This window comes from Truncatella angustata (genome assembly GCF_020726525.1).
Source record: "Truncatella angustata strain MPI-SDFR-AT-0073 chromosome Unknown BKA67scaffold_5, whole genome shotgun sequence".
NCBI classification, from domain to species: Eukaryota; Fungi; Ascomycota; class Sordariomycetes; order Amphisphaeriales; family Sporocadaceae; genus Truncatella; species Truncatella angustata.
In genome coordinates, this window is record NW_025763385.1 from 487,060 (window position 1) to 508,209 (window position 21,150).

Here is a 21,150-nt window from a genome sequence, read left to right on the forward strand (position 1 = left end):
TGGGTCATTGTTCCACCCATGCTCAATATTTGAGAGCCAACTTTCCAGGTTCGGCTTCTCCTCGACCGTAGATTTTGGAGACCTTTCCTCCTCAAAACCCGTGATGGACCACTTCAATTCATCAGCAATTCGACCAGCTACTTCTTGAACAAATCTGGCTGCTTGGTATTGTAGCGGACTGTGTGCCTCCACGTCTAGTTGTTGTCCGTAGGTCTTTAGAAAACCTCGAATATGAGCGCGACCCTTTGCTGGAGAGATATCGGTAATAGCAGCAGTACATAGAGACTTGAACTCCTCGCGTCTTAGGAGCACGCGTGCAATCTCTCTAATTCCACTAACTCGGACAGGGTTTAGTTCAATTGAGGATTTCGAGGAGATTGATGAGCCGCTATCCGAGAATATGCTTTCAACGTCTGCACGCGCGGAGAATTCACTCTCTGTATCTACAGCTCTCTCCGGAGCTTTGGCAGCATAAGAGTCTGACCATTCGACTATGTCTTCAGGAATATAGAAATTCCTTCCTAAATTATAGTTAACGAGATTTTGGGCGTAGCAAGGGATCTACAAGTCTTGAGAAAGATCTGAAGATTTTAGCACTTACCCAGATCTACATTATAATGAAACATGATCTCTCTTCTGAGCGTTCGAAATGCTCCCTCTTCGCCTTCGCCATATTGCAGCACCATAGAGATTCCGAGTATACCAAGTAAACAGTAAGCTTTATCCTCCGGACGCGATGCCCGTCGATTTTTGGCCCATGAACATCGCTCCGCAATGCTGAACTCAGATAGCTGACATCCTCGGAGGATACGGGTCGGGAGACCGGTGATATCATGGATTAATTGCTCCAGAGACTGTTTATCACCAAGAAGATAGCCTTCTACCGAGAAGAATCTCACAGTCTGTGGTGCAATAAGATCCTGAAGCGTCCAGATTCTGGTGAACCATCTGCTCTGCCAAAACTGAGTTTCCCATGAGTCCAAAGCTTGGTCAGATCCTGTCGAAACATCTGACAGGTAGACATAACAGTACGCCGCATTTTGATACCATCGAAACATAGAATTGATGGCCTCTGTTAGCTCGACAGAGCTTCCCCCGTCGATGCAGCAGGTGTCCACCCAAAAGTATTCTAGGCCATCGCATTTGGCTTGTTCCCCGCAGAATAAGATCTTCCGGTAACCGGGCTTGTCACCCCCAGTATTGTTTACCAAGTCTTGGAAAGTGACTTCATCGCCATCGATTCCCCAAGTGTGAGACAAGATTGCGTAAGGTGGAAGATCGTGGATATAGTCGCTGGTAAGGTTTAGTTCACCATTTCGAAAATGGAGGAGACGCATTGTCGGTTGGGGTGGTGGAACTCTGCTAGCGCGGATCGAGCTACTTTACGTCAAGGCTGCTCTGGAATGAACAGGAAAACTGTCAATACTGGTGTTGTGCGCGGTATAGAAGGTATGCAAGATAGCGTGCGTTCACTTTGCTGCAAATGTATCATGTCTTTCTGCACTCCACGAACCTACAAACCATTGCGCCTTCCGTTCCCCGACGAGGCAGAACTCGTGCGGCGAAGCTCATGTTGTTAGCGAACCCCCGCACGGTACCGCCCATTTAGCCAATGAGCACTATTGCCATATTACATGAGCGCAGTTTCTATTAACTATCTCCACCATCTTTCTGAATGTAGTCGAATACCAACCTCCTACCACGCGCCATTCCCGGAGTCACTAATTGCGTCCTAATCGCCTTTCCTTCTACTGGCGCGCAGTTGTGGCCCGGTTGAGAATTCTATTCGCAGTATTCGGACTCGCAGTACCCACGTGGACACCACTAATCGTCTGATTTGCACGTTGGGTGCCCTTCTCGTTCCTTGTCGTCCTCAGACCAAACGACTTTTGCAGTACTAGTCCTTAAAATCTTCGCCGACGACTCGTCTGATCGCCTACCAGAGGAGGATGCGCCCAATAAGCCAAGTGACTGATCTCGAATAACGGCTCGTGGAATGATGAAGGAGTGGTGCGCAGCACTAAGCACTTCGGGGCAACTGAGTGGGATGACGCGGACAAGTCCTCTAGTGTTCCGTGGAGACTAGAAGGTGGTATTGCGGAAGGCAAGAGCTAAAAAAAATTTAAAAAAAATTGTTAAGAAAGATGGAAGACGGAGAATAGCTAAATCGATGGTTGATGAGTCTACAATGAAAGGTGTAAACCGCGGGGCAGAAGCTTCAAATTGCGCTGCACAGTTGGGGCAGGCCAAGACCAGTCGTTCCCGACGAAGAGATTTGATTTGATTCTGTCTCGAATATCTAAGCCACATTATCTTGGTGCTAGATCTTTAAGCCTCATACTCGGGATCAGCCTCAGCTAAATCTTCCCTAACGTCCTCCTCATTGTCTTCCTGGTCAGTTGGGCCTTTCCAACCGGTCGCAGCCTGCAGGAAAAAGACTATTGCAGCCAGAATGACTGCAGATTGAAAGAGGACCTTTATACCGGCCACATAACCCTGAACAGCCACCTGTTGTTCAATTGCTCCGAGGCCGCCGCCGTGGACTAGAGCTGGACTCCCAAGGAGTCTTTTGATGAGCTGTTGCCGATCGAAAGACAGATGCTCCGTGTTGTCTAGTGTTTTGAAGCCCCTCTCCAACCCATCGCGCAATGTTCGTGCAAAGATACCACCCCCAATGGCACTTCCGAAAGATCCAGCAAAGCCCCGGAAAGTGCCCAGCAAACTTGTGGCGATATAGTGCGTGTTGCTGGGCGTGAGGTGCAACATGTGCGCTAAAGTGTAATTCAGTGCGGCACCGGTGCATAGACCGTTAACAAAAATGGTTCCCACGAAGACCCACGTCGGTACACTCGGGCTGCTGGTAAAGCTCAAGGCAAACAGTGATAAACCAAAAAGCACCAACGACACCAAACAGGGCAGCCAGAAGCTTCCGGCGCGCTTAACATGAAGCCAGCCAACGATGAGGCCGCCTACTCCGAATCCAATATTGGTGGGGATCAGCATGCTACCACTCGTGGCTGGGCTGAATCCAAAGACGGCCAGAGCAGTGATGGGAGCGTAAAACAGGATTGTCCATCGCGCCGCCATGAAACCCAACTGTGAGAGACAGGAGAGCAATGCACCTCGACTTTGCAGGACCACAATGGGAATAATCGGGTCTGCGGCCACAAAATATTCAACCAGCACAAATGCGATAAGCATGCCAGCCGATATGACGATCGGGACAAGCTGGATTGTGTTGGAGAGACCATATAGGAAGGTTATCAGTGCGCCAGTCTGAAATTATTGTTAGCACCTTAGAAGCAGCAAGCATTGGTATACTATACTTACCAGCAGGACGGCACCGAGATAATCGATTTTCTTCAGCTTGTCAGACGTTGAAATATATTTCCCTTCCTTGCCAGGTTCAAATGATTTGGGCAAACTCAAATAGACTCCAAGGCCTGCCATGGCGGCGAGCGGGGTTTGAACCCAAAACAGAAACCTCTGTACTAAACGTTAGCTATTGTTCAACGCACTCTCCTCGTTATACAGTCCAACTCACCCAGCCGGTGATTGGTATCAACCCACCGAAGAAGACCGCTCCTAAACTGATGCCTGTTGTGAAGGCTGTGTTGACCAGCCCAACAAACAGGCCTCTCTTCCTCTTATTCGTTAACTCAAGGACCAAGATCATCGCGGTAACAAAGATGCCAGCACCTCCCGTGCCCGTGAGCACTCTCCCAAGAATAAATACCGACAAACTCTGCGCTTGGGCCGAAACAAGTCCGCCAAGCACGAAGAAAACCGAGGTAACCAGTATGATGAGCCGTGGGGAGAAGATAGCTGCCAGGCGACCTGCTAGGGGACCAAACGACGACATGGCAATCAAATACGACGAAGTGAACCAGGTAGCCGACTCATAAGCATCGAGCTCTTCTGCTATGGTGCTTTGCGCCATAGTCATGCCTGACATGTTGCACGCTGTGCTTATGTTAGCGTCCTGTCGACCGAAAGAATTTGTATTTGCAGACAATACCTTGCAGGAAAATGAGGATATACACGCTGACCATGATAGCAATTGCCCTATTACGGCTGACTTTGACATGCGGTTCATCGAGGTCTGGGGCGGCTTTCAGCGGCAGTGCATTATGTTGTCTGCTTGCACCTGACAGGGAGCTGCTCCGACTTGTCTGCGAACTTGTATCAGACCGCAATAGCGGCGTCGCTTCAGAGACCGTTGTGTAATCTCGTGACGACGCATCGTCGCCATCCAAGTGATCCGGCATGTTGGCGCTCTTGTGAATCTGCCTACAGAAGTGCAGTTCAGTTGCGATGACACCCTCTGATAACGACACAGCGTAGCCGCGCTCGGAACCGAGACGGGTCCAGTTCAACGGCCTACAGTTATCTAGGCGTTCAATCAATCGGTTACGAGTACAACCCCAAAGTCTCTTAATGACGTTAATGACACCGAACAGCCCCTATAGGATAGACAGATTGAATCAGATAGAGATACGACCCCAATATTAATGTTGTCCACCATTCAGTTCCTAACAAAAACGTATCTCCATCGTCATCGGAAAGATTGGTAATCCGTTTCTGGCAGGTCCATGGACAGGGATCACGCTCCCGACGCGTCCGATGGTTAGTGGACCCAGTGACCTGGAACTGGAACCGACATCTTAATGGCGCCCTTTCTCAAACTTCTTTCGTGTCAGCAAACTACTCTGCATGATCGATGTTGCGAAGACTGAGAACTAGAGCTTCACCGCTATGCCAATGATAGATAAATACTGAACACGCCAACCAAAAACTCAGCCAATGGCAACATAAGTCCCCTTGTTACCGTTACCTGTTTTCACGACGCGCTGCCATGGCCGGCGGCGGTTTACTTCCGTCGCGCTAGCTTCTAGACTAAGTAAGCGGACTTTCAGGACAAGCTCTCTTGTAAGTTACCTAACCTAGGTTAGTAAAGAATAAACACTCCGCGCAACCCAAAAGTACACTTTGTTAGGCAGGGATTCGTTCATGGGCAAAGGCTTATAAAGATACATATAAAGCACTTGCCACATCTTACTAAGGTTAGTAGACCAGTATGCAGCTTGATTCTCTGACCAAGCACGAGCTGGGAACCAGATTTGCCCGTCAGCCACCTTCAACTTGTGGTCTGTCAGCTGCAGATGTATATCCTTACGCCGAAGAATCCTCTCTGTACTGCGATACGACTAAACTTGATTCATCGAGTTGAAAATCCTGCTAAAATGTGACGGCATTGACACATTATATGAAGAGACTAGTATAGACATAATCACAAAAATGCAAAAACATACAACACCGGGGATGCCCCAGTGGTGACAGTCTGAGCACTAATAACCCAGCGCTCCAAAGACATATCTACCTGGCGAGAAAGGACCAGCTACGCCACATCTTGTGGCATGGAAACGTGTAACCCACACAGCCAAGTGGACCTAGCAAGCGTTTTTCACCAACACTACAGATCTGTATATTAAAAGAAATTCTGGCATTCTGATTATTTGTTGGCTGTACCTCTCCGGAAAGCCTCACAGTTTCTCTCATTCCCTCTAACAAATTAGGATGCTCTAGAGGCCATAATACCTTAGTCTTAGGATTTTGCAGGCCATTGCACCTTTACAGGCTTTTGTATACAATGAAGTAAATCTGAGGCCTCATTGCCATTTCGGCAAGCAGTCCAACATTCAAAGAAAGTGCCAAGACGATTGCTTTTCCCCGAGCGAGCGCATTGCTTGGGACAGCAACACAGAGAGCCCGGCGATGTTTATTTCAAAAATTTGTGCAGCTGCGCCAAATCGATTTCCGTACCCTGCAATAAACAACAATTAGGCTCGAACACCCATTGGCGATGACATGACCGAGATGTTCTTTGCGCGCCGCTTTGATCTGCCGCGTGAGTGTCAAAGATTGGCGACGCCGACTAGTTTGTGATCTTCAACAGCAGCAGTTTGCTGCCCTCTGTGGCGGCGCATCTCACCAGCGTACTGTCAAGTCTGCTGGTCGTCGCGATCACAGAATGATCCGAGCATAAAGGAAAGGTCTCAGCAATATCACATCCGATGGGATGTGAGCGTGCAACCCACTAACAGACCGACCCCAAGTAGTCCTCCTGATTCGCACCAGGGACAAAAACAGTTATAAAGTAGGAGGACATGTTTTGCTGGGGCCATTGCGTTATGATTATCGATATTTCATATGGCTAGATCGGGAACGAACAAGCACGATAGGCGTCTAAGATGGAATCGGTTCTTCCTTGCCCCCTTCGTGGCGAGGCTCCTCTACCGAGGAAATCCTTTCAGCTAGGTACATACAAACATGCATTGAGACAGTGCCCGCCAATCATCTTCGAAACAAGCAAAGTGCACCCAAAAGAAATAAGCAGCCCCCACCTTCAACTCCGCAATCATCTCCATCAGGCTTCAGTTGTCATACAAGTATAAATAATAGGACACATCAATCTATCTCAGTACCTGCTGCGTGCCGTCATTGCTATATGAAATCTTACGGCTGTTGCTTTCAAACCTTTCATCCCACAGCCCACAACCGCAATCCAAAAAATGGACGTCGTCGCGCGCACGGTCGACCTCAGCCGCGCAATCGTCGATATACTCAACAAAGAGACCAGTATACGTAACGCGGCTGAGGAAATTTTGGAATGGCTTGGTCGTGAAAGAATTGATAAGCAGGAATATCAATATTGCATTGAGGCCTTGAGAGCTCAAGCATTTCCGAACTGCAGAGGGCTGGACATAAAACATCAGGTACAGTCATCAGAAGAGAAGGTTCTTAGCGTCGCTGGGTTGAGACTGAAGCTTTCAACGTCTATTGGACGATGGATGTTGAACGATTCGAACTTCATCTACGTCGTGACCACCGTGGCGGTGTGCATGATGTATCACGACATGGCATACGCCGTGGAGGTACTGTGTAATTTGGCCATGGATCAAAGCGACCATACAAAAGGAGTTTCATACCACAGAAGTCACTACCGCGTGCGCTTGAAGCCGGTAGTCACCAAATTTGTGGACAGCATTGCTTTAAATGTTGTCAATGCTGGACACGACCTCTGTTCCGCTTTCCCGAACGCATTGAAAGGAGTCTGCAGTCATCCATTGGACGCGCCCCAACTATCTGCTATAATCAAGGCTGTATCAGTAGCGCAGAGCGACATGATAATCACATGCGATCTTTTCCCGGGTGATTTGGCTATGTGGCTATTGACACATTTCCATGGTGTCCTCGAGATATCGCTGAACGGAACCGTTGTGTTTGAGGAGCAGTCTGGGACCGACCCATGGCGAGTCATCTTGGTTGTCTACAACAAATGTTCGGTATGTCCGAATCAACGTGGGGATTTCAAGAAAAGCAACATCAAGGTTGCGACCATAGTCGAAGGAACACACTTCACTATCATAAACGAGAACTATTGCTTTAATCAGGAAACCAAACCCTCCACACGGCAAAAGCTCTACGAGAACGACTTGCTTGCTCACTGGCAAAGAGGCATACTGTCCCGAAATGAAGTCGCTCAGCTCAGAATCGCTGCGAAATCAATGCTGCTATGGCTTCTGCAGTTAAGAATCTGCATCAGCGAACAGAACCCTGTCTTCGTTGTTTCACAAGAGAATGTTGCCTGCCGAGAAGATGTCGGAGGCTCAACAGACGCTACCCACAAGATAGATACATTCGAAAACATGCTGGCCGGATATCCCACTATACTACACAAGAATTGGGGAGAGATTGGAGGTAGTAATCTTAGCACAGTCTATGAACCACCACAAGAGCATCAGGAAAATGACAGTGAAGAGGAAATGCAACAGACATCGCCAATGTCTATTGCCCAAATTCTGGAGTGCTTTCCTGTGGTAAGCTCCGTTTTTGATTTGGTACAACAACGATGCACATGCAGTTCCTGCAAGTCTGCCAAGCCCCTCGGGTCTTGCTCCTTGGGCTGCCTAAGAGAAGCGGCACTTCACGAATTACTTCTCCTCATTACGCACGGTATTACGGAAGCCTTTGGCGCACGGGACGTCTCTGGATTATGGGATCCAAATGCTGTGAGGGATGCAGTCCGAGAAGTTTTTGAGGACATTATCAGGTATTCGACTTTGCAGTGGGATCGATGGTTTCGCCTGGTGGCTCTGGTGTATCTAGGAGGCAGCTTCAACAAGATACCATCATCGTCAGAACGAAGCGGTTCCGGGGAAGATTCATCGGCAACTGTAGCATACCAGCGTGGCTCACTCGTCATTGCTGCCGCCTGGCTAGATTTCTCGTCTGACCTTTCCGCTTGTCGAGCCTTTAGAGCAGAATTCGGCGAAGGCCAAATACGTGGCATTAGCAGTGAAGAAGCAGAAGTTGAGTTGGAGCCGGGCATAAGTCTAGATGCATTGAGCAATTTCCAGCTCCACGAGCCCAGTGATGAAGATCTGACGGAGTGGGACGATGGTATGTGTTTAGTAGAGTCGGCTCTGATTTCGACAGGAGACCGTTCGTACCGACTTCTCACGATGCTGCGGTCTACATCTCACCGTCGCCTCATCGACCCCTTCAACGCGATCCTTGGCTTGTTTCGAAGTCGATACCCAAAATGTGCGCACCCTCACCCTCAGAGAGTACCCATTCTACAGCCTGGAAAAGAGTTGCACTTAGCAACGTTTGATCACGTCGTGGGGACGTTGGGTATCAATCCAGGTGATGTCGATGATCCGCCCGAACGGCGACCGAACACGATTCGGGTCACTCAGCTTCTCGATACAGTTAAGTCAAACGTAATCCTTAGTCTCAGTCCGGAGGGGACTGTCATAGTTGAGAGCTGTTGCTTAAGCTGCGCATGTGGCGAAACGGACCGGCTTGCAGCCCCACCATATGTCATACGGAAAGCTCCTTACAATTCGAAAGCTTTGAAGACGTACGCGGCTGCATCTATATAAAACTCGTTAAGAACCCTGAAATGCTGCTTTGCATCATTCTTAAACGTCAATTTCACCTAGTGGCACACCCAGCGTGGTGTATACTACCGCGGGTATTGATAACCTTTTACACCCCGGCGGAACACCGATTGGTATTAGGTAGACACAACTGCTGTCATAAACAGTGCAGCTTGATTCTTGTATTGAAAATAATCTCCGGAGTGTCACTCAGTCGACAACCAAGAATTTATAGATTGCCTTATGACCAGTATTCTTCTTCAGATTCGAAAATGCATCGTCTTGATAATACGCGGCTCCTGCTTCGGCACCATACTCGCTGTTGCGCTCGGAGGTTTCTTCGTCACATTTACCATTGATTTGCTCATAGCCATGCTCGTAAGACTCTTCGTTACCGTGTCCATCGCTTCAATATTCAACGCGCTGCCTATCCCCGACCTCACCCATCTTGCCATCACTATCTTTATCTTCATCGCTTTCCACGCTTTCATTGGTCTCCCCATATGCGTTTTAGTCACTTTCATCACTCATACCTTCAGCGTCGTCGCTCTCTTCTTCTTCCTCGACTTCCTCACTTTCGTTACTCTCTTCATATATTCCCTCACGGTCGTAGCACCCTTCACTCTTATCATCTTCGTTACTCTCATCGCGCTTATCGCGGTTATTGTCATACTTACCATAGCGATTATGAGACAGTTCATTTTCATCGCTGTTGCTGTCGCTGTCGCTGGGATCTTCATCAGATATTGCTATTTGCGGGACTCGAATCCAACGAAGTGTGCTCGTGCCTAGTAGTGGGCCGAATTCGTAGCGTACGGGGTCATGATGGCATCGGCCGCTGTTTATGATCATGTCGTGCAGTTCTTTGATGGTCAAACCGTTAGGGTTTGATCGGTCATTCCTAGAGTAGACTGCATTTCGAAGTTGATCCGTCGCCACCACAGTGACTGATTCGTGGCCTGAGTAAGCCGCCTCCGAATCGCTGTCGGCTGCGACCAGAACGTGGTAAGATGTCGGACGTTGTACTTCCCTCGCTCTGGGCTGCAGTAATGCTGGGGGTAGGAAATTGGATATGCCCGTCCCGCCATACTCGTCACCAGCACAACAATCGAGTATGAACAAGTGATCCAAGTCTGGATCAACTCCTAGCCTGACTTCATCCCAGACATCAGTCCAGTTAAGGCTCGTGTCGATTTGCCGGATACTCGATGGGAGTCGAGATCCGATCACCCTCCTTGTAGCATTATTAGACACTGTCGGATAAACCCAAGTATTGATTGTGCCCGAACTCACTGTGCTTGAAAAGGACCAGACCACCACTCTAAAAGATTGTCTTCAGGGCCACATTTTCCGCCGTGCCCGCCATACCATAGGATCACAAGACATCGCCCTTCGTTTTCCCGCTCCATCTCAGCATAGAAGCTCTCCAGTTTTGCTGACAGCCAACCTTCATATGTGCCGTAGCCTGGGGGTGCGGTACTTGCAGCGTTGGGAATCTTGATCCGATTGACATGAAAGCCATATGTAAAGCTACAAGCATGTTCCACATTGTTCATTTCTTCGTCCAGGTCATCAATATCCGTGTGAAGGTCGTGATTCTCCCAGGTGATCAAGGCCACGAAGACCTTTCGGTAATACTCATTCGAGTTCATGGCAACGTTTGTCGATGTTCTATTGATCGGTGGTAGCCAGTCAGCGTGGTCAAGAAAGAGGGCCAGCAATCTTAGCAAGTTGGGTGATGCTCTTTTGCGATAAGATCAATGTCAAATGAATGTTAAGAGACGGGTTCCTCAAGGCCCTAGAACTCTTCCAATTATACAGCTTCCCTTTGTTAGGCCCCACATATGTAACCATTCATTTGGGATGCATGGGTCTACAGCCATCATGTCAACTGCCTCAGATACGTATACCTGCATAGAGCCAGGCCTACGAGACAAGTATCACTGCTTGTCTCTTGGGCTGACACAAAAGAAGGCTATGCATGCACTTGCATCGACCTTGAGCAGGGGGCTGTTGCGGCCCAAAAGAGTGAGTTCCCGATTCATGTCTCGAGACTGGCCTACAACTGGAATATTTGTCCTTCGAGGATAATATCACGCCTTCGCAAGACGTTGTTTGCATACGGCTGTGGCCGCTTTCAGAAAGTCAAATCACCCATCACCTTGTGTCCGACACCGCGAAGCTATGTAGAGATTATGCCTGGCCGACCGCTAGAATCTCGCCTCCCCCGTCCAGTTAGTGTAGAGTCCTAATGCGGGGGATGCGGGGATCAGTTACCAAAGATCATCCAAGTCAAGATGAACAGACTGTTTTTGGTTGAGATGAATTGGCGTCGATGCCGATATGCAAGCATTGGCTAGTACTCGCATGTTAAGTGCCCTGCCACCAAGCATGTTGATCATAGTTGAAGCGTACCAACCTTAATTACTAACCTAGCTGCGTACAGCGAGTTAGTAGTATACTTATGCCCACTCATTATTCTGGTCTGATAAGTACATAGTATGTCACTTTAGTTCTTGCAATCATTTTGAAAGACATGATCAACCTTCATTAGCAACTTTTTTCTTTTTTGGAAGTTCTTGTTTCACGTGACACCTGATTTCTGATTGTATTTATACCAGAGGCTTCGAGAGTAAAGCATAGAGGCTTGTCCCGAATGCTCAGATCAAGTGGCCGCCCCACTGAGGTTTCGCAAAACTTTTGGAGTTCTTGAATAAAACAGTCACAATCTTATAACTTGCTTTAATTGCCGAGCGTTTTGGGCATTGTGGCTTGTGGGAAAGAAGGGGTCCTTCTCAGTAGTCTATCTGCAGGGTTGCTGAGATGAGCGAACTTGATAGAGTGGATAAGTCTGCTGCCTTCGTAGCAATTTAATGGCTGCTAGAAGGTCAATTCGTCAGTATCATGCGCATGTGTCAATGCTCGCCATATGATACGATCCAAGTACGGACCAATGATTCCGATCGCCAACCAAAGCACACTGTAGGACTGTTAATAGCTCACAATCTACTACTGCCAAGACAACGCATTTGCAAGATGTGCTGCTGCTTCTGCAGGATCTAATCATGGAAATGCAAGGCTGGCGCGTAGCCAGTTGAAAGCTGAAAAAAAATTCCTAGGCTTATTGTTACCCTACTATCATCTGCATGACTGAGGCACCGAACCTCTGGGTTGCATTTCCTTTATGAGGCTGAGCCGACAAAAATGGCAACATGATTACGCCTCCACCAATCCTTCAGCACATTCGACCAACAATAACGAAGCCGATATTGGTTATTGCACTACAACGCAGCGTACCCCGAGAAGAATCAGGCCTTACTTTGTTCGGTATCCATGAAGCTGTTTGAGTAGGAACGGGTACTGTAGCTGCATGTCAAAGTCCAACCGCAATCTTGATTTGAAGCCCTCTCACTTTCGTTCAGAATTTGTCGCCAAGTTCTCTGTGGCAGAGCCTCAAGTGGTCTCTGCAATAAACACACACCATCTCTGTTGCCAGAGCCTTACGCTCTGGGCTGCCAGAGATCACCAAGCGCAACCAGACTGCGCTTTTCGTTTATAAATAAGGTTTCTGGGAAAGTCCATCTCATCGATTTGTTGATCATAGAAAGCTTCCATCAGAGAAGCGCAGATCGGTTGAATCTACGACAATTCAATTCAACCCCATTAAGGGTGGCAACACAGACGTAAACAAGGAGCATGATGTTCATGGCGTTGGGCAGCTTGTACCTTCGGGTGGCCATTGAATGGGTGCTCTTTGATGGCCTTGACCAGATATCTAAACAAGAGACAGGTGTTAAGGATAAGGAGTAACAGCGATTGTTTTGTTATAATATTTGTTCATAATGCAAGTTTTATATTAGTACACTAAATCACTCCTGCACGTCATGCTTAGAGCTTAAAACACCCAATGGCAAGTTTCCGCTATTGATTAATCGTGAACGTGAGGTGATTCAGTGGGAGTGGTTATCACCAGTATCTACGTCCTGTTTCGCAATGGTCTCCTTGTCTTCACTGCCGCCACCTTTTGATGCTTTTGCAATTTCCGTGTTTATCCACCCAGTTTGCCGGCCTATCCCGTTTTGCCATTGCCCAACCTCTCTCCTCAACATTAAACAAGGTGTCTACACAGACGGTTCCGATGATGACAGACTCGCATTGTTATCTTGTATATAAATGCCAATTATAATCACAGCTACATCCCAGATAATCGCGTAGGCACCACAATATATCTCTTGCTTCATGGCGTCAATTATCATCTCCCTATGAATAGATATAGATTAGTTATGGCGATGTCGTCAATCGTTGCATGGCTGCTCTTTTCTAGAGACTTGCCTACACTATCTTCTATTGAAACTAGTAAGTCACTCCCACAGAGACCACATTCTCTCTTTAAGCTACTTCTTTTGTTCTCACAAGAAGCCGCCCAAACATTTCTTTCATTCGTCCTCTAAGATGGATGCTAACCTCTAAGTTGTAACAAAGCACATAGTTACTACCGTGTTTTACGGTGTTATTTTCGATTGTATATGTTACAACACGGCACATTAACTTTTGCACTAACAGAATCTCCAGCTCTAGTATGAGGAGCTCAAAAAGTATCCTCTTGCCTATTATTTTCTCCACTATGAGCTTAGCTTCGGTGTTACCAGTAAATTCTAAGATCAATTATTCAGAACTGAGCTAATGACACCGATCAAGACTGCTTAAGATTTATCAGCAGTCACCAAATCGACATGAAGTGCTGTATGTCTATATGCGATGCAAGAGGCGAGCAAATTAAACCAAGGATTGATGGTAATCTAAAGTGCTTCTCATTCTAGGACTTTGTGTTACGGGTGCTCACCGACTCAACTCATATAGTTATTAATATAATAATAGCAGCGGTCAAGGGCCAATTTCCTCGGCTGCGTACATCCCGGTATGTCGTGTTTTGCAGACCAATATCGTGTTAATGTTGCTTGAATACCTATACCAGAACTGACTTGGGTTGACGCCATGTTCGCCGAAGTCTGAGCTGATGTTAGTTCAAAAAACCAACATTTGTTCCAGTAGCATCCACGATTGAAGACCTGATTGCTTGGAACTCGTCATTTGATCGCCGAAAGTTGTACACAGAAATGTTTCCCTCAAATACCCATGAGCTCCTCTAGAAGTTGACAGACATTTGGCTGTACTATTGATCGACCAATAATTACTTACGATCCCAAATTACAGAATATCGCCAAGTTTGAAGAGTCCAGCCAAAGACGACAAAATAATTACTATAGTCATAGACGTGACTGTTTCAAGTGATCAAGTGATTTGCGATAAGTTCACTTATCGTCGACTTGCTGGACCTAGCTGTGCTGCAGAAGGGGAACTGCCTCGTTAGACTCTCTGCAAGGTTCCTTCAAATCTGCCTCTGCTCTCAAGTCAAGCAGCATCGTTTCTCTAGACTAGTGTGACGAAGATACAAGCTGAACGCACCGATAAAAGTTGAGGACAACTCCGATATGAAGGAGATTGTGATATCACTTCGGAACTGGGATAGTAGGAACATGGTGGTACTAATTAACAACTATGGTACTTCGGGTTTCCCGATCTCATCTCCGGATCTGATGCACACGCATTCAAGGAGTATGCCGCGAAGCTCGCTGCCTTCGGACAGCATCAGCCCAAGTCAGCGCTCGCCGACTTACCCTTCAACAACCATTTTCTAGCTACAACAGACATTCCATAAACCCACATATGCTTATTATACTAGGGAAGGATCGGCTCAAGATAATCCGACCTATTTAGGACCCCGTAGAAATTCCTCCCACAAGGACATAGTGATTTCACTAACTGTAAGTCTGCGAGTAAAAATGCGGGCATTAATAGTAGCGGCCACACCTTGCGCCGCGTAAGTTAGTTGAGTAGCAGCGACATGAGGCTTCGGGTCTATTCGCTATGCCGGCAAATGCGGTACGCAGGGTTGGTAATAACTACGGCGGTAACGGTGATTATGCCCAACAATTTAATATTTTCGGTGCTGCAGCAGTGGCGGCGATGGCTGCTTTAGCCACTTGATGACAGTCATCGTCCTTGACGTCGTTAGCTCATCAACTATTTCCTGGAAAATCGCTTTGCATAAGGTGTTGCCGGCAGCAATGCAGTTTTCCCAAACAGCAGCTGTGATCGGTGTAATGGTTGTGCGATCGAGGCACTCAGCTAAACTACTTTCAAGGTCTCTTATAATAGAGTCTACGGTTTGCAGGATTAAAATCTCATCTATATTTGATAGATCAGGACAGAGAAATGAACGCCTTGCTTGCTTGCTGTAGGCTGGAGGAGCGAAATCGGCCACGGTTGTGTCTTGTTAATGAAGGTTGGATTGAAATACGTCAGTTTACCTGGCGATTGCGGAGCTGAAGAGTAACAGAGTAGAGCAGCTTTCGTGCTTGTCGTAGTGGTCTTGGTGGCCGCACCACGCCGTAATTTGTGCTGCAGCCATGCTCGGAAACGAAGAGGCATGCTTTCGGGTTCGAGATGCTTGACGAGCTGTCCTAAGAAGGATGTGTTGTTTATTCTAGCTTCCTTCGTCTTGTTGACGACTGAGGTATGTGTGAGTGGCTTTGAAAAGTGTATTAACTCGAACAACTGGATAGAAGTTCAGTGTTTTCAACGGCATTCATATTAATAAACTGACACGAGAGTTGATTTTATAAACGCATCGCCTAGTGAACGAAGATAGGTAGTAGTATACCTGCTTGTTTATTATGGGGTTTCCGAGAATGGCTGAGTACTGCACGGTGTGATAAATGATTTAATGTTCGCTATAAAAAGGACGAGCGAGACACGGAAACGCATACTGTTGCGAGATTCTTTGCGAAGATGGAAAAGTAGAAACTGGAACCAGGGTGTCGCTATATTTAGTTGCCAAGGATGAAGCTGAAGAAAATACCACCAGCAGGATCATAACATTCATATCGCGAAAGGAAATACCGAAAAGTTGTCGTTAAGGAGAAAGACCAACACCAAACCCTCAACAGATAAAATAAAAAGGAAAGCACATTTCAGGGTATATATTCTGAGTCAGGCGCGATCTTCATTTCAGAGACCTTTTTAGAGTCATCGAGTTTTTGAGTTGCTATGTCGTAATTAGTGGTTTTAGAATGTACATACGAAAAGTATAATTATCCACTCGCCCTGCTGTCCAGGGGTAGTCTCGTGTTCTTGGACACTGACAGCTAGGTTTTCACCGCCCGATTGCCCACAGCCAGACCGGTAGCACGATTGGCGACCAGAGCAATCGATTTCGTCGAATGTCCAAGTCCCCCGTTGACGAAAGACTTGGGGAGTCTCTTACCTTTTGGCAACAATGACGCCCTGTTCTCACTCGGTAAAATCGTTGATTAGCGCACAACACTATTTAGGACTGATAGATCATTCTTTAGAAGCAAAATCTTTTGATTGATGTGATTAAGAATATGACTATCTTCAATATTCATCTCAGCCAGCTCCACCTTTGGTGTCTTCGCGATGTTCGAATGATAACGGATCAGAAACACTTCTATTCTTGAAAGGATTCGTGAAGGCGACAGACATCTTCCTGATCACGCTCATCTCTCCCGTGCCATCGTAGGTGGTCCGTTTCCGCGAACTGATGATCTCGTCCAGATCCATCTGCTCTTGTTGTCCGGACTGCAGGCGTTGCTGTTCTTCCTTTCCAACCCGCGCATCGACAAGCGTTCGCGCATCCTTATTCAGGCTAAGGAAGACGGCGAATGGTGCCGTAAAGAATAGGAGGCCCACCAAAATGATAAAACCGATGTGATAGCTTGCCCCATGCTGATGTATTGCATATATGACGAAAGGCCAGAATGCCGGACCAGAAGCCCCCATGGTAATGTAGGCGGATGCCCTTTTCGTACGTCTCCCCTGGCCGCGCAACCCTAACGTGAAAATTAATGGCCAAATTGGGCCTTCCGAGAAGTAGAACAAAATCACCGGGATGGCCTGCAGATTTGGATTTGAAGGCCGTAGTACGACTACCAGAATGGTGAACAGTATGCTAAGTCCTACACAAATGTTGAGAACAGTGCGCGGTTGAGGAACTTTGGAATACTTGGGAGACAGGTAAGCCAAAAACGCCGCCAAGAACCTTGACAAGGCGAACGCTGTATGAGCGACAAGCGAATAGTCGGGCAGGGAGAGAGCGAGCGAAGCGGAATCAGTATCGACTCCATTCGTCGCATCATTCGAAGAAGCACTCAGGTTAACAGTTGTTTGAGCGGTAGTACCTTGAGAAGGTGCAACTGGCGTCAGGAGGCCTTTGAAGAAAATGCTCATACACTCTTGACTCGCGACATAAGTCCATTGTGCCAGCACGGCGAAAATAAGAGTCCATGTTCGGAGTTGCAATCCTCCTATGCTTCGTTTCTTCGGGTCAATTGGGAGATACCTCGTTGATCTTTCGATTTCTGCGTCGGTACCTTCTGGGAGAGGAGTGTAGAAGAAGAAAAGTGCGAGTGCCGCGCACAAGAGGGTGATTGCCAAATATGTCCACTGCACGTCCAAGAGAAGGGTGGAGTCATTCGCGCTCCCTTCAATACCTGTATAGCCTTCAATTTCTGTAAAGAAGACTTTTTGCGCGAGAAGCTGACTGATCACCGTGGCAACGGCTTGTATCGCTTGCGCCAAGAGAAGGCGCATCTCTGCGTAGTTCAAGGGTCCGCACAATGCAATGAAAGGGTTTGCGGCTGTTTCCAGAACCGCAAGACCGAATCCGACCACGAAGTTAGAGATCATAAAACCAGGGAAGGAGGACAGAACTGCGCTAGGCCAAAACATGATTGTTCCAATTCCGTATATTGAGAGTCCGACGATAAAAGTCGCTTTGAAACCGCCAACTGTCGAACTGCCGTCATGCTTCTTCGTTCGCCGATGCTCGTCGTGTCGTAAAATCCATTCGCCTACAATGAGAGGTCCGAGGAGGTATCCAACGCCAAAGTACATGCTAGTGAGCCCGATCGTTTGAGCAGTACTCATTTTGGCCACAGATGCAATAGCATTATTAAGCGTATTCAGAAGCCCGTAAGAAAAGCCCCAAAGCACAAACAAGATAATAACCAGTGTGCAGTACTTCCATGATTCTCTTATTGACGTCCGAGTAATGCTCTTGGGCTTCTTCATGTTCACAAAGCCAAAATACACCGAGTTTTCACCTCCACCGCTGGTAGTGGTGGTTGCAGCAGTCAGGGCTGTCGAGGTTCGCGCAAGTCTCGTGGGTGAAGCTGGATCGCCTATTCCTGTCATATTGGGTGTCGTAAGAAACTCCATGGCGCTATATTCGGGTTCGGGCAATTCGGTTGTATGCGCATCGTCAGAGGCTTGCGAGGGGACCTCGGGTACTGTCTGAAGCGGTCGCATTATAGGTCCATCATCACTGTAATGCCTCGAAGAATCCGACGCCTGTTTCCCCGTGGAACCCGATATTGTTCGTGTACCGTCGGGATCAACGAGCATCGCCGGCAGGATGCGCACAATAAGCGGCTTGAGCGTGGGTATGCAGGCACAGGCGATGCCGATGTTGACTTCGACTGCGGACCACATCAAAGAGAAAGATGCATTGAATGCAAACTCGGCTTGGTCGCCGAAGGTAGCCTCGGAGTTGCTTGACGTCGTGGGAGATATATAGGTTATTGCTTGTTGAAGGTAGTATATCCTGATGACATCGACAACTGTGACGAAAATACCAAGAGTGAAAGTGAAGACTAGAATTATCTTTTGCCGAAAAGGCAACCTCATACGTGTGAGCACGGGAATGGGCAGAGCTAGAATGGCGAGGTCTGTCACAATGTTGACCGGTGCTGAACATATGAATTCGGTAAGAAGCGGGATACACTGCGCCTGGTATGGGTATTTGTCGAAGGCTGCTTGTATAGGACGGCACTGGAAGATGTTGAGCAGAGTAAGCACTGTCCCAGCAACGTTGACAACCACAAGTGTGGCCCAGGACGCTATGCGAAGAACTTGCTGGGTGTTTCTGGACAAGCGTAGGTAGAAAACCAAAATAGAAGTCTTCGTAGCCATGAGAGCAGGATTCTATCAGAGTGATTAGACACCATAAGCAATGCCAAGGGAAGGCTGCTTACGTATAAGACCGAGAAAACATATTCACAGCGCCTCAGTGCGTTCCAGTTATCCGCACCGATATCACTATCATGCCTTCCGAGCCCACGTCTAGTACTTAGATCGATCGTGAAGCTGACACCAAATGCAAGAAACCATGCCAATATGATAAACCAGTCATCGTAGGTGACTTGTCGTACAATGGCTAGCCGGGTATATAGCCTTGCGGCTACGAATACCGATGCCAGGACGAGCGTTGCAGTCGTGACGGCGAACACACTGGGCCCACGGTCTTCAAAGCTGCCCGTTCCAGCATCAGTGGTGGACATGTTGTGAGTTTCGAGAATGCGCCTAGCGACAGTACTGTTTTAGTGAACTTATCGCTGGCGTCGCAACTCCATTGTGAATACGTCAATATTGTGTTTCGTCGTAAAGGAAACCGTCCTCACTTCCATAGACTTGAGGCACAAGTTCGAGATGGTGAAGAATAACGAGACATATCGTGCCCCTGACTCGCTCGGTGACAGTAAAGGAGCAGGAAAGCGCCTTCCAACTCCAAAACGACAGGAGCAAAAACCCCAGACTCGACGGTGAAAGTGTGGCGGATCTAGCGACAATGACCCATGTAGCGTGCAGACGGTCTAAATAAGACGAATTCGGGGAAATGTTGTACCCGACTGACTCGTATTGACAGCTGTCAATGCTAAGCCAAGGGGAAATGAAGATAGTTCCAGGTATTACGCGGCAATGAATGAGGTCGGCCGCGGCGGGCTATTTGGTGATGTACAGAACGAGGGATTTCTTTCCGAAAGCTCAGAAGTTTGAAAACGGGCAATGTCATTCAATACTCAGTGATCTTCGAAGCATATCATTGACCCAGCGAGTCAGCTTTTGAAAATATTGTTACCCCGCATGTTTCCTGTCATTGGAGAATGAAACTTGCAAGGACGAGCAGGGATCCAAAGTTGTGTACTGGTAGGTAGAAGGAAGGACGGCGCCAAGCTTGACAGCGGTAGGGACGTTGAGAGCACACAGCCAGAGCAAGTGTCATGGGGAAATCATGGCCATTACCCCAGCTTCGTTGAGACGATTCTCGCACGAACCACGGTGCCGAACAGTTGGGCCTATGAATCTTTGGTTCGCAGAAAAGCGTGGAAAAAATACCAGTGGTCAAATTCCTAGGCTCGCCAAGGGTGAGCAAATGACATAACCGCATCCATTCCGAGGACGAATGGGTGACGTCGCGACAGAGCACATCCTTGTAGCTTTGCATGTAGTACCAAGTATGTAGTTTACCCCGGATTTCGTGCATCCATTCAGCTGGGCTGTTTGTGCTTGCTCTACTTAGTACGGTGACGGATATGTACTTGGACATGGGGTTCAAGTGGCTCAGCCGTGGAGTCGGAGTCGGGCCTTATTGTGACCTGGGACCTCTCGAAATCGAGGCCCTTCACACCAACTCGATAATAAACTCCAACGCTTCGAAGACACATGCAAGTAGTGGCTTAGTATTGATCGACCAAAAGGCGCATTTTACTGAATATTCATTCTCCAGTTAAGCCATCATTTCAAGAGATTTCTGTGGGTCAGTAGTACTTGGCGAGATTAGGACCAAGACCCCGCAGCGTTGATCCTCCCCTTGGTATGCATAGGAGCAGTTTCTTTCCTCCAAGATACCACAGTACAACATTGGTCTATATCGAGTCATGATCCGCGGGCGAGGTCGCTTCGGGGCTTGGTTTGGCGAAATCTCTCTATTGTGTAGTCTTACATGGTGTAGGCACATCTGCAGCTATGGTAGCTGCCACCGTTAAAGTTCCCGTCGTACATAGACCGGCAACAACAATCCCTACGTTCTGTTCCTGGGCGTGGACCGCGGAGGAACGCCAATGTAGGTGAGATTATCGATTCGGTAGCTTCTCTTCGATGGCCATGCCATGCGAACTGAAATGCCGAGACACTTGCAGGTAGCCTTGAATTCAAGCCAGGGTTCACAGTCGACAGGCTGACAAGCACGCAGACACGCACGTTGCTCAAACCCCGGAAAGCGCTCGGCACTCGCTTTGCAATGATTCCAGTAGCCGACCTCCTTCGGTACGTGGCCGACGCAGAA

The 21,150-nt window shown here is 47.9% G+C and overlaps 5 protein-coding genes across 5 annotated transcripts; 1 reads left to right on the forward strand and 4 right to left on the reverse strand.

Annotated features, from left to right (window-relative positions):
* Positions 1 to 499: 499 nt before the first annotated feature.
* BKA67DRAFT_567070 (heterokaryon incompatibility protein-domain-containing protein) lies at positions 500 to 1,537 on the reverse strand. Its single transcript, XM_046102956.1, has one exon. It carries the CDS (start codon positions 1,335 to 1,337, stop codon positions 591 to 593), a length of 747 nt encoding a protein of 248 aa, XP_045956912.1. The 5' UTR covers positions 1,338 to 1,537; the 3' UTR covers positions 500 to 590.
* A 791-nt stretch (positions 1,538 to 2,328) lies between these two features.
* Positions 2,329 to 4,268, reverse strand: BKA67DRAFT_592932 (major facilitator superfamily domain-containing protein; the record flags this gene model as incomplete). The annotated part of the gene is made up of 4 exons (XM_046104881.1): positions 2,329 to 3,276; positions 3,331 to 3,486; positions 3,545 to 3,963; positions 4,019 to 4,268. The coding sequence occupies 4 exons, from the start codon at positions 4,266 to 4,268 to the stop codon at positions 2,329 to 2,331; spliced, it is 1,773 nt and encodes a 590-aa protein (XP_045956913.1).
* Positions 4,269 to 6,572: 2,304 nt separating this feature from the next.
* BKA67DRAFT_659331 (uncharacterized protein) lies at positions 6,573 to 8,948 on the forward strand (the record flags this gene model as incomplete). The annotated part of the gene is made up of 1 exon (XM_046107421.1): positions 6,573 to 8,948. The coding sequence occupies one exon, from the start codon at positions 6,573 to 6,575 to the stop codon at positions 8,946 to 8,948; it is 2,376 nt and encodes a 791-aa protein (XP_045956914.1).
* A 308-nt stretch (positions 8,949 to 9,256) lies between these two features.
* On the reverse strand, positions 9,257 to 10,734 carry BKA67DRAFT_295677 (uncharacterized protein). The gene is made up of 3 exons (XM_046096045.1): positions 10,239 to 10,734; positions 9,623 to 10,179; positions 9,257 to 9,569 (listed from the first exon to the last, which is right to left on the reverse strand). Exons 1-3 carry the CDS (start codon positions 10,595 to 10,597, stop codon positions 9,565 to 9,567), a joined length of 921 nt encoding a protein of 306 aa, XP_045956915.1. The 5' UTR covers positions 10,598 to 10,734; the 3' UTR covers positions 9,257 to 9,564.
* Positions 10,735 to 16,415: 5,681 nt separating this feature from the next.
* On the reverse strand, positions 16,416 to 19,366 carry BKA67DRAFT_519141 (fucose permease; the record flags this gene model as incomplete). Its single annotated transcript, XM_046098071.1, has 3 exons — positions 16,416 to 17,146; positions 17,207 to 19,010; positions 19,079 to 19,366. The coding sequence occupies 3 exons, from the start codon at positions 19,364 to 19,366 to the stop codon at positions 16,416 to 16,418; spliced, it is 2,823 nt and encodes a 940-aa protein (XP_045956916.1).
* Between the last annotated feature and the right edge of the window lie 1,784 nt (positions 19,367 to 21,150).

Excerpts from the sequence above, each read along its gene's own strand:
- BKA67DRAFT_567070 (XM_046102956.1), bottom strand. The coding sequence starts at position 1,337 with ATGCGTCTCCTCCATTTTCGAAATGGTGAACTAAACCTTACCAGCGAC.
- BKA67DRAFT_295677 (XM_046096045.1), bottom strand. The coding sequence starts at position 10,597 with ATGAACTCGAATGAGTATTACCGAAAGGTCTTCGTGGCCTTGATCACC. Across the intron at positions 10,180-10,238 it reads TCTGGTCCTTTTCAAGCACA|GAGGGTGATCGGATCTCGAC; the intron begins GTGAGTTCGGGC and ends TAATGCTACAAG.